A 13,621-nucleotide genomic window follows, 5' to 3' on the forward strand; every position below is an offset into this window, starting at 1 on the left:
CAGGTGCCCCTTCTAATCTTATATCACAGCTCCAGCTTATTCAAAACTCAGCTGCAAGAGTCCTTACTCGAGCCAGCAGCAGCGAGCACATCACACCCATCCTGCTCCGCCTTCACTGGCTCCCTGTGTCCTACAGAATCGAATATAAAATCCTACTAATAACCTACAAAGCTTTAAATAACCTCGCGCCAAACTACATCAGTGACCTTCTCCATCACTATGTGCCTGCCCGCCCACTAAGGTCCTCTGATTCTGGTAATCTTGTTGTGCCCGTCACTAATCTACACTCCATGGGTGACAGGGCCTTCAGCTGTATAGCGCCCAGACTCTGGAATGACCTACCAAAATTAATCAGGTCAGCTGACTCCATGAATTCTTTTAAAAAACAACTCAAAACTCATCTGTTCAGGAAGGCTTTTAGCTCTACTTGACTTTATTACCTTTCTCTCAGTTTACTTCTCTGTCAAGATGCTCATGTAACGTGTATGTGTGTGCAAGACCATTAATTATGTTGTCTGTTTTTTTTTTTCAGAATTTACTGTCTTAATCTTCTTTGTTTATTTATCTGGTTTGTACAATGCTATATACTGTATATTCTGCCGTTCTTTATTTATTCTGTAAGTGCCTTGAGCATGGGAAAGGCGCTATATAAATAAAATGTATTATTATTATTATTATATAATTCACTATCACTACAGCTAGAATGTATTACACGGCAACTTGTCTGAAGAACTGCCACTTCACATGTCTTAAAATCTGACAGCTCATATTTGGATCACTCTACTGTTTCTGGTTTTAATTTCTACAAATTAGAAATTTACTTAGAATTTTCTCTGAGTGGATGTAAGCCTGTAAAATGCACATTATGTTCACATGCTACAGAATAACAAAACCAAATTAAAGACTAAATACTGTTTGACTTAAGTTCTATAATTTAACAAATATTGTTGCTGAACCTCTACTGTGGTTTGAAAGTAGATCTTTACTGCTAGCATGCCATTTCAGCTTTTCACTACTCCAACTGGTGGTTTTACAGCTACTGCAGTCACAAGACTGATTATTTCTGAAATGGTACAATTTTCTGTAGTCTACCGTACAGTAACACAGTATTTCTTGCTCATTTTGAAAGGCTGCATTTGTAGACTGACAGAACAAACATCTCTAAGTCACTGATCACCAGCGACCCAACTACTCACCATCTTAATATAAGACTTATTTTTCAATATTCCTCCCAGGTGACCTGTTGACTCTAAATGCAGAGTGAAGCAGTAACTTTTCAGATACAGAGCAGTGCTAGCTATACAGAAATACTGTGAATAAGCATGACTTGTCAGCCGAGCAAGAGTCAGCAAGAAATAGAAAAAGTCAAGAAATGTGATGTCAGATAAAAAAACTGTTGAGCAGGAGTTGCAGAAAGAGTAGAAGAAGGGAAAAGGACAATCCCAGAACATGTCAAGAAACATTCACTATGCACTGAGATTACAATTGTGATAAACAGAACACTTGATACGCCTATGGCAAAACAGAATGTGTTAAGCTGAACTCTAAATAATTAAAGTGTGCTATTAAAATCTGTAGGAATCCTACACGTCTGATTATAAAAATGGAGATCTTGTCACTTGAATGATTTTCTTGTACAAGAGGAACAATGTTATGTTTGTAAGTAACAGTTTGCAAACAAATTTTACTTTGTGTTGAGGGCATGATTGCACTCCTGTTTTTGACAGGACTGACCATAGTGAATTGTAGAATGGTGCTGCAGAAGGCTCCAGAGAACCTATATACTTATCTTTTTCATCCATAGCTTTGAAGCTACTGAGCTACAGAAAGATTTGTGATCCTTAGCTTAGTAATGTACCACTCCATTATCAGCAACTCTAACTTCACGAACATATAAAAAGACAGCTACAAGGAAAAGACATCTTACAGAATGACCAAATGATTGTGGTAAAATACCACTGCACTATAATTTTGATAGACTCCACTGATCATCTTAACCAAACCCACTTTTGCTGTTTTATCTCATTTTTGCATTTGTCATAATCAAAACAGCCTAATCTAATATGTCCCTTTCCCTATACATTTTGTAATTAAGGTGAAGGACGGCCAGAAGTCTGGCCCGGCCGAGACACCCTCAAGGTGGAAGGATAGTGGGGAGACGACTTATGAAGGACTTTGTCTCCCCCAGGATGATGGATGGCAGCAAGCCCAGGTTCAGATCCCCACATGGGAGCCCACAAGGCATTCTGGGTATTGTAGTCCTCGGGGTCAGTCTTGTTGGGTTCCATGGGGGCCACCAGGGTGAGTTGCAGGACTTCATAGGGTTCCAACTTTACCCGGAAGTGATTTTGGAGCTATAGAGTCATATAACCGGAAGCACTCCCGGGGATTGGATAAAAGGCGCTCAACATCAATGAGATAGAGTTGGGAGGAAGAAAGACAAAGCTTTGTCTTGGAGGAGTGAAGGACACAGAAGGTGAAGGACACAGAAGGATGAAGAGTACTCCTTGGCGGTTACACTAAATAGATTTATTTAAAAATATAATAAGGTAGTAGACACTTTTTAAGTAACCTAACAGATAAGCAACTTATATAAAGATCTCAAGATGTCAGCCTACTTAAGATTCCAAGGATTAATAAAATTACAGTGGGAGGCCAAGCTTTTAGTTATAGGGCCCCGAAGCTACAGAATGATCTGCCTTCTAATACAAGAGATGCCCATTCAGTCTCATCTTTTAAATCCAGGCTCAATGAAGACTTGCAACATTAGTCTAGCACACCCCGACCCTTCTCTATTTTGTTTCTCTTCTTGGTATGTGGATGTGGCACTTGGTGCCACTGCTCTACTGCCAGGCTGCTCTCCTGCATATGGAAAAGTCATCTTGGATATATGAAAAGATTCTCTCACAAGATTGGACAGCCAGCACAGACTCCACTATAGAAAACCCAGGGGCGAATAAGTTGCTAGTTAGCTGAGGTCTCCAGGACAGACACTTTATTTTTGACTTTCTCTTTTACAATTTTAATCTCCATGTCAATTGGCCATAGTTTATCAGTTAATTAACCGACAGATTTTGTTAGTTATCGATTAATGTTTAATCAGTTTTGACATGGTTCTTTGTGTGTTTTAAAAAATCTGCATTTATATGTGTAACAGTACTGTATTTAGCAATTAGTATAATCAATACTTGTATTTTAACTGAGAATTATTCACAGCACTATATGCCAGCACTCAGTGAAGAGCTCTATACAAGAAAATAAGTTGTATTGTACATTGCCTCGGGTACTGATCAGAAGAATGTATTTAGGAGGAACAATAGTGCTGATGAGACTGATGCTGGTGTTTATTTTGTTGCAGTCATCCATTATTCATCACTGTTTCTGACAATCCTAAAAGATAAATAAGTACTAACAACAACTGTGAACATATCCTAAAAAAGGTTCTCATCTAGACCACATTTAAACAGTCTTAAAAACTTTTAAAGCAATCAAGGAGGCATTAATGGCCTCTAAAGGATGACTACATTATACCTGCTGGATTGCCAATAGCCAGCAATATTCCAGATCAAAGATATGAGTGCTAACAACTATCTGGTCACCTTGATGGATTTAAGGATTTAAAGATTTCATTTAATGTAATATTTAGGTGCAGGTGACAGAAGACAGGAAGTCATTTAGTGTACAGTGAACGGATAAAAAATACTGCACTAACTTTCTTATTCTTCAAAACTTGGAAACAAAAGTAATGGCAAGTTTAAGATAAGCAATATGAATAGGACACTATAAGACAACAACCATCAGTCTTCTGAGGTGAAGGTCTGTAAATCATTTACTAATCAGTATCCACAGTAACTCACTAAAATGAGAAGTTTTTAACCAAGATCAACCTATTGCATTCATTATTTTCAAAAGGTTCAAATAAAAATACAGTTAACAGATCATTACTTTTCAAGCACACACTTGAATGATCATAAATTAAATATCACTTACCATATTATATTCTGAATTAGTTTAAATTTAAAATAAACAATCATGTTTTGAACTTTAAATCATGTCTATAACTTCCCTAGAAGAGCTTAATGTGCAATTTTAATGTGTTATTTGTCTAAATAGCTATTTTGAATTAATCACTATGAAAAACAAAAGAAATGGACATAGAAAATTCACATATATCAAATTATGCAGTCTAAATGATGTAAACTGTAATGAATCAAGACAATTTTATTATGAAAAATTTCTTAAAATGTTTTTTGCTAAATTGTATGTGTCATAATTTTTTATAAGCCATGCAAGAAGGGGTACTATTGTCTAACTCTCCAACAAGGCTTTAAATAACAGGAATGGCATTCAGCAAAATATTATCTTTTGATAATGATAATGAGCACAAAATGTGTGTCAGACCATGTTATTTTACTTTGGTGCTGCAAGACACTTAAATCGACTTCTGAGTTATGAAGAAACTGAATAGTTATTGAGGCAAACGAAACTTACTTGGCTGATAGCACTAAAGTCCCATAACAAATAAGCAAGACTGACTGCAAGTTCTTTTCCATCTATGGTTAAATTCTTCTTTGCTTGCTGAGCAAGTTCAGAATAATCCGCTGGCCTATTTAACTGGAGAAGGGCGATACTGGCTTCAGAATAAAGTTGAAACTATATGAAATGTGGAAAAGAAAGAAAAAATGCATTTAAAAGGATTTTACTACTTTTGTAAGACCTTACTCTAAAAGAAAAAATATTCAAAGATAATGCAAAATAATTAAAAACCCATGAAGAACACTAAAATGATGAATTGTTCTTTAACATGAATTAATGTACATGTACCTCTAAGATTCATTTAATTAATTTAATAAAACAATTACAATGGTTATAAAACAAAGATGAACTAAAATTAATTTCACTTAACACCAAAACTAACATTATATCAAGTAAAAAGACCACAGAAAAAGGTGGTAACCAGCTAACCTGTGTGTGTGTGTGTGTGTGTGTGAGAGCGTGTGTGTTTATATGTTACTCCATATGCTGTGGTGCAACAAAGCTGAGATGTGAAATAAACATTTCTGCAGGCTCCAAAGTTCGACGAACCTTTCCTCTGTTTGTATGCTTCTAAACACTTGTTTTCTTTCATTTCTTGAGGTTGCCATTTGTATTTTCTTTTCTTTGTCTTAGAGAATTGATTGGGCTCTTCTCTCTTTGTGGCAACTGTATGCATTGTACATCCAGTTGAGCACTCATCTGTTTTAAAACCTATTTGAGTTTGCTGTGTCAAGTTGTATAGAACAATGTTTTTGTCACTGGTGATGTCACAATATACACTACTGGTAGTCAGAGGTGTATGACTTGACTGTAAATGAATGCCTAAGATTTTGCAAATGAAGGCTAAAAGTTATAATTTCTGGGAAAGTACTGCAGTGTGACAGATACTCAATACTTATTGAACAGGGTCTCTTATTATTCAGATTAAACAAACACACCAATTAAGTGCAAGTACAGTCATATGAAAAAGTTTGGGAACCCCTCTTAATTCTTTGGATTTTTGTTTATCATTGGCTGAGTTTCAAAGTAGCAACTTCCTTTTAATATTTGACATGCCTTATGGAAACAGTAGTATTTCAACAATGACATTAAGTTTATTGGATTAACAGAAAATATGCAATATGCATCATAACAAAATTAGACAGCTGCATAAATTTGGGCACCCCAACAGAGATATTACATCAATACTTTTGCAAATATAACAGCCTCTAGATGCCTCCTATAGCATTTGATGAGTGTCTGGATTCTGGATGGAGGTATTTTTGACCATTCTTCCATACAAAATCTCTCCAGTTCAGTTAAATTTGATGGCTGCCGAGCATGGACAGCCTGCTTCAAATCATCCCATAGATTTTCGATGATATTCTTGTCAGGGGACTGTGACGGCCATTCCAGAACATTGTACTTCTCCCTCTGCATGAATGCCTTTGTAGATTTTGAACTGTGCTTTGAGTCATTGTCTTGTTGGAATATCCAACCCCTGCGTAACTTCAACTTTGTGAATGATGCATTATCCTGAAGAATTTGTTGATAATAGGTTGAATTCATCCAACCCTCAACTTTATCAAGGGCCCCAGTCCTTGAACTAGCCACACAGCCCCACAGCATGATGGAACCTCACCCAAATTTGACGGTAGGTAGCAGGTGTTTTTCTTGGACTGTGGTGTGCTTCTTCCACCACGCAAAGCGCTTTTTGTTATGACCAAATAACTCAATTTTTGTCTCATCAGTCCAAAGCACTTTGTTCCAAAATGAATCTGGCTTGTCTAAATGAGCATTTGCATACAACAAGCGACTCTGTTTGTGGCGTGAGTGCAGAAAGGGCTTCTTTCACCCTGCCATACAGATGTTCTTTGTGCAAATTGTACTGAATTGTAGAACGATGTACAGATACACCATCTGCAGCAAGATGCTCTTGCAGGTCTTTGGAGGTGATCTGTGGGTTGTCTGTATCCATTCTCACAATCCTGCGCATATGCCGCTCCTGTATTTTTCTTACTCTCACTGCACCACCTTCTTCTTTCAGCTACTCCTGTTAGGGGTTGCCACAGCGGATCATCTTTTTCCATATTACTCTCACTGCACCACTTGGAGCAGCTGATCGGAAAGAGAATTATCGGTATATAGCATCAAGCACACGCTGCCTCAGCCATGCTTCCTATTTGAACTGCTTCTCACATGGCAAATGCTTCAAAATCTTTCCTGTACGGACCTCGCGGTTCAGAAAGAGTTTCATCCCAAGAGCTCTAAACGTAATCAATCAGTTCATCAAGTGCTCCTTGTAGAACTGTTTGTACTTATAAGTACAATTACCTCACTGCAAACTTGCACTACAGTTATAATATTGCACAACCTGAGCCACTTTATAAAGCACATAATTACATATGATGACGATATCATTTTTAAGATGAAATGCAGTGAAATATGTTGATTATATTATACAGACAAAACTTTAACTTCATTTAAATAATCTATATTGTTAATAAGTAAAGGACACAGTGTTGCTTCGGTAGCAAGGATCTGGCTCTCTGTTCACGGATTGTTCCTGCCTCGCACTGTATGCTTCACTAGGACTGGCGTGAGGGATAGAATAATTAAACATATACTACGAAGATATTTCAATGTTCCTTAAAAGTTTTGAAGAATCGGCGTTCTAAGCTTACAGATGGCTTAACGTCTATTACAGAGCTGATTGTGTGGCGATTGGGTATTTGGAGAAAAAAAAAAAGTAAGGACAGGAACTGGGGGTTAGTACGTTTGAAAGAGACAGTACTGCTAAATATCAACGATATTTCATCGAAGATCGCGCACAATCACTGCGCTGTGTGTTCCCATGTTTAATAACATGCTTTAACTCCTATCATCATGAAAATTATATTAAGTATACATCTCAGTATTTTAATTATTCAGAGAGCTGTAATATTACGAATGTAATGGATTTTGTGTACTGTTGGAGGAAGACAAAACCCGGAAGCACGTAGTGATTCACACACATAAAGCACATAGAAGATCAAATACAAAACAAAGCATTTAACGTGCTACTTTAGTTACGATGGGATTTGAGAAACTAGTAAATTAAAAGATTTAAAGATGAAGTTTATGATGTTCTACTTTAATGACAAAATAAACTACATGATCAAAGTGGAAATTTCGAGATTAAAGCTGACATTTCAAGCTGTTTTTCCCACTGTGTGCCTATTTTTTTTCTCTGTACCCTAATAAGCTTTTATATGAAACTCAAGACAGTGGGCTACGACTCGGCTTTTCACAGTGAATTTGATATCCGACAACTTCTTTTTTATTTCGGGCACCGAGCGACTTTGTGAACTTGAGCTTTCGAGTTTCTCCGACACGCTATGTCACTCGATCAACTTCCTTTTGTTGTTTATATCACTGTTTAAACCAACAAATAGTAAATTTTTCTTTGCCTCCACTTCGTATTCGCTGAAATTCTTATATTTTCCCCTGTGCTTTTCCCATTGTCTTTTCACAGAAGGCTGAGCTTAGGGGCTATTTATATTGATTTGCATATTCAAAGAGGCTGTCTGGGGTGGGACAGAAAGCGCGTGCATGTGCGTTACTTTTCACGCTGATCGGGATTTATGGAGAAGAAGAAGAAGAACATGGAAGTTTGCGTACGCACAGATTCCTGCATCTGGATTTTTCTGTGTGTACGCACATTCCTGCTTTTGTGCTTACGCCATGTTATAGTGTGAGTTCTATGCACGCCGTTATACATGAGGCCCCTGGAGAGAAGGGTCCATCAGAGAGTCGAACCTCGGATTCAGGAGGAACAGTGTGGTTTTTGTCCTGGTCGCAGAACAGTGGACCAGCTCTACACCCTTAGCAGGGTCCTGGAGGGTGCAAGGGAGTTTGCCCAACCATTCTACATGTGTTTTGTGGACTTGGATAAGGCGTTCGACCGTGTCCCTCGGGGAATCCTGTGGGGGGTGCTCCGGGTGTATGGGGTACCGGACCCCCTGATAAGGACTGTTCAGTCCCTATACAACCAGTGTCAGTGCTTGATCCGCATTGCCGGCAGTAAGTCGAACCCGATTCCAGTGAGAGTTGGACTCCGCCAGGGCTGCCCTTTGTCACTGATTCTGTTCATCACTTTTATGGACAGAATTTCTAGGCGCAGCCAGGGCATTGAGGGGGTCCAGTTTGGTGGACTCATGATTGGGTCACTGCTTTTTGTAGATGATGTTGTCCTGTTTGCTTCATCAGGCCGTGATCTTCAGCTCTCACTGGATCGGTTCGCAGCCGAGTGTGAAGCGGCTGGGATGGGAATCAGAACCTCCAAATCCGAGACCATGGTCCTCAGCTGGAAAAGGGTGCAGTGCCCTCTCAGGGTTGGGAGCGAGATCCTGCCCCAAGTGGAGGACTTCAAGTATCTCTGGGTCTTGTTCACAAGTGAGGGAAGAATGGAGCATGAGATCGACAGGCAGATCGGTGCAGCGTCCGTAGTGATGCGGGCTCTGCATCGGTCTGTCGTGGTGAAACAGGAGCTGAGCCATAAGGCAAAGCTCTCAATTTACCAGTCGATCTGTGTTCCTACCCTCACCTATGGTCATGAGCTGTGGGTAGTGACCAAAAGAACAAGATCGCGAATACAAGAGGCTGAAATGAGTTTCCTCCGCAGGGTGTCTGGGCTTTCCCTTAAAGATAGGGTGAGAAGATCAGTCATCCGGGAGGGGCTCAGAGTAGAGTCACTGCTCCTCCGCATTGAGAGGAGTCAGATGAGGCGGCTCAGGCATCTGATCAAGATGTCTCCTGGACGCCTCCCTGGCGAGGTGTTCCAGGCAGGTCTAACCGGGAGGTGCCCCCAGTAAAGACCCAGGACATGCTGGAGGGACTATGTCTCCCGGCTGGCCTGGGAACGCCTCGTGATTCCCTCGGAAGAGCTGGAAGAAGAGGCTGGGGAGAGGGAAGTCTGGGCATTTCTGCTGCTGCCCCTGCGACACGATCTCGGATAAGCGGAAGAGGATGGATGGATGGATGGATGTTGTTTTGTTATTACTATTGCTCGCATAGGTGTCGACCATTTAACAGCTTCATGAATCCCTTCTTTGCCTCTGTTATGTTACGTCATCAGTGTGAGCCTCTCCCAGTGTTCAATGTGTTAACTGTGAGACAAGGAATTGTACTTGCAGAGTTTGAGCACTCATGTTTTGTTTTAATATTTCAGTCAGTTAATAATAAAACATTAACAGATAAAGGACTTCAGTGTGGTTTCATTACCCCTTCGTAATGGTTCGTGCGGTTCACACGAAGTGGCACATTGTGAGTCACAACACAGAAGCTTCAGAGGTTAACAGGATTCAAAGCCAGAACACAGGAGTATGGCACATGCATTGAACACCGGTTACAATGGGATAACTTAACGTCACATGCGATCACATTTGCATTCTTTCCTCCCTCATACTGCTCGATCACCTTCAATTGTGTGTCAAGATAAATTGTTTTTTTTTCCCTACAATTGTAAGACAAATGTAACTGAATGTAGTTGAAACCACTGCAGGTAATAAAATGAGATTAAGATGAATGAGTAACGGAAAACAGAGCTGGTGTGGTGAAAACTGTCATCTATCTTACTAAACCACAGTTAATTTATGCACGGCGGACGCACCGAGGCGCATGCGCACTGCGGCCTTGGCGCCCGCCCCAGAGTCCAGAGTCAAATGCACGCATGCGCACTGCGGCCTTGGCCCCACCCCAGAGTCCAGAGTCAAATGCAGCGGCTTCCCAAAACGCGGCAGCGGCGCCCGCCCCAGAGTCAAACGCAGCGGCTTCCCAGAGTTAGTAGGTGGCGCCCAAATAACACAACGTGCTGCGCCGTGGCGCCCGCCCCAGAGTCAAATGCAGCAGCTTCCCAAAACGCCGCGGCCTCCCAGAGTCAGTAGGTGGCGCCCAAACAACACAACCTGTTCACTACACTTGCTCTAATCCACTGTGCCAGTAATATAGATCACATTACGGTCACAGACTCAAACCCAGTGGCTTCCCCGACACACGAACACCACAACCTGTAAACTAAACTTGCTGTGCTCCACTCTGCCAGCAGTCGGTGTCAGCAAAGGCAACAGAATCACGTCTCCACAAAACGAAACAGCTTTAGTACAGATATGTTTATTGAATTAAATGACATTTCCCCAGACGCACCCACCCTCCATGATATGTCATCCATCCAAATATCGGACGGAACAGAAACTGATTGCCATTCTTGGATTTCCGATTCGCTAGCGAATCGCGGGCTTACTTGTTTGCCCATGAGACACAGTACCGGCCGTAAGATGCATAGGTCATAAGTCGACAACTACCTGTATACTATATGTTGCCATCTGTTCCTATTTTATAACAGGAGGGCAAGAGGTTATCATTTTGGCCTCTACAGACCATGATCTCCAATTTCCACTGGAAAGTTTCACAGTACAGTGTAATATTACTATTACAAGAAAAGGCTTCTCCAAATATGAGAAATTGTCCAGAAAATAATAGCTTGCTCTCTGATGGTAATAAAGCAATAGGTGATTCAGGTGAACATAAAATAATGTGAGAATAACTGAAAGGACAAGATGTCCGGTAGAAGCAGCCAAATAAGACTGCTGGCTCACTCCAGACAATATTGAAGATCTTAGAGCAAGACCACTCTGGATTGATTAGGGAACATTGTTGTAGTTTAGGTATCTGGTATGGATGCATGGGTACATTCTGCAGCATATGTACCAAGTCAGTACTGCCAAAAAATGGAAATAGAATCACAGCATGCTAAAGATTATTGATCTCTCTCACACACTTTCTCTCAGCTGGGCTGGAAGATCTTCTCCTGTGAATTCAGTAACTAGAGACTGTGACCACCAACTTAGTGTGCTGTCACAGCAACTTTTATCAAGACAGATGAAGACTGAACTAGTGAGTGATTGATTACTTAAGACGTGATGTCCATTATAGGTATCAAAAAAAAAACTGAAGCTGTGAAAGCAGTATCTGTAAACACACTGCAAAAGCAGACAGAGACCATCAACTGAGTGTTCTCTACTCTTTGAGAGAGTCTACATCAGTTTCATCATACAGTCTAAATATACTACTTATTGTAATCTAAATTTAAAGATGTTTGACACGGGTGAAATGAAGTTGCAACATCAGCACGCTGGAATGACACCTCATCAAAGTAAAGGTCTGTCAAACTGTTAAGTAAAATACAGAGAGTGACATGAGAAGGTTGGAAAAACCATGTTAACCTTTCGCTAGGTAGCCTTGGCAAACTGCCACAAAAAACAGTTGTTCCAATTCTGAACTGAGACCAGAGGTATTAAATTTCAAACTAATTCCCCAGCTATTAATGCATGGTGCTCCATCACCAAGTATCTGAAATGCTATGATCTGTACCTTTAGCTGGCATTACTAAGTGAAATTAAATCATTACAGAGTTGAGAATAGAAGACACACTTGGAAGGAATTTGCATTTCTCATGAAAAAAAATATCTCATGCAACAGCAATACATAATTAAATGACATCTTGTCATAAATAAAGTAAACAAGTAAAACAAAACCAATACATTCATGAAATCCATTCTTAAAAATTGATTATTTATTCTTAAAAAAAATAACACTATAAAAATGGCAGAGACATCACTGGTGATTTGCTGCATTCAACTGTTATGAATACTTCATGAGTTAACCATTTAAAATGACTCATTATATACAAACATTACTTTTTAAAGGTGAATTTCCAGATGGGGTTTCAGATCTATATAAAAAGCATGGGTTATTGTATATAAATAAAAACTGACCTGAATAAAACTGCTTCCTTTATCTAAACCTGAGTACTGTTTTGTTATTGGACTTCTGAGGTAGGTATGATTTGTCCATAACGAACACAATGTTCGAACATAAGGTGGCTCAAAAGTGTACTTGGTACCAGAGCACCTTAGACCAAAGATATATGATCGATTTTATAATCATATCATCAGATTTGCTGTCAATTGATCACCACCTGATGGTGCCTCACGAAGTTGCAACCCAAGGACCCAATGGTGGACACAAGATGTGAGGGATGCCATCAGGCTGAAAAAGGAGGCCTTTCATTTATGGTTTGCACATGAGACTCCCAAGGCAGCAGAGAGGTTTCAACAGGCTAAAAGTGCTCCGCACTTGGCAGTCAGGGAAGCAAAAACCCAGATGTGGGAGGAATTTAGACTGACCATGGAAAGAGACTATCGATTGCGCTCAAAGAAATTCTGGCAAACCATCATGTAACTCAGAAATGGAAAGAAGGAATTCAAACAGGGTGTTCTCAGCAAGGGTGGGGAAGTGCAGACACAGACGGAGGATATTCCTGATGGTTGAAGGAACACTTTGAGGAGCTCCTGAACCCAATGGACATGCCCTCTGTGGAGGAGTCCAATGCCCATTTCTCTACGGGAGGTCACCAAGGAAGATAAGCAAATCAACAGTGGCAAGGCCACGGGAGGTGGATGAGATCTGCCCAGAAATGCTGAAGGCTCCAGACATTATTAGGCTGTCAAAATTTCCTACTTGCACCTCTGACCCTTGCTATCACTACTGCGCCTGCACCTCTGCCTACCACTTGACATTTCATAAACAGTATGTAACAGAACCTCCTTACTTTTAACAATAAAATTCCACTGCAAAAAATGTATATTTTAATCTATATTTCTACATTAGCATTCTGCTTCAAACATACTTTCTACCAGAAAAAGTTGAACTTGCTACCTATAGACTACCCTTCACACCACTACATCTTTTATGCACCCACTTCCAGGTATTGGATTGAGTTTATCCCAGTACCTACAGTAAACCTCAAAATCTGCATGGCTATGTACCTAACTCTTTCATGACACTTCATCTCCAACTGCCACCTTTCAAGCATTTACACTGAGGCCTTTTGCCTCTCAAACTAGCTTTCTATTTCAGTATCTTTCCTGTCATCAAAATAAGATCATCAGCATACAATGCTCCCATCGCAATCCTTGATGCAACTCTCTGGTTACCATCTCAATCACTCTCATGAAAAGCATCAGACTCAAAACGGATCCCTGGTGCAGCTTCACCTTCACTATCC

At 40.2% G+C, this 13,621-nt stretch overlaps 1 protein-coding gene across 1 annotated transcript in view; it reads right to left on the bottom strand.

Moving 5' to 3' along the window:
* gnptab (N-acetylglucosamine-1-phosphate transferase subunits alpha and beta) overlaps positions 1 to 13,621 on the bottom strand; it is a 123,056-nt gene that overhangs the window by 67,377 nt on the left and 42,058 nt on the right. The window contains exon 8 of the mRNA XM_028816454.2: positions 4,492 to 4,653. Coding sequence (XP_028672287.2) covers positions 4,492 to 4,653 — 162 coding nt within the window. The remainder of the gene's footprint in view (positions 1 to 4,491; positions 4,654 to 13,621) is intronic.

This window comes from Erpetoichthys calabaricus, chromosome 1 (genome assembly GCF_900747795.2).
Source record: "Erpetoichthys calabaricus chromosome 1, fErpCal1.3, whole genome shotgun sequence".
Taxonomy (NCBI): Eukaryota; Metazoa; Chordata; class Cladistia; order Polypteriformes; family Polypteridae; genus Erpetoichthys; species Erpetoichthys calabaricus.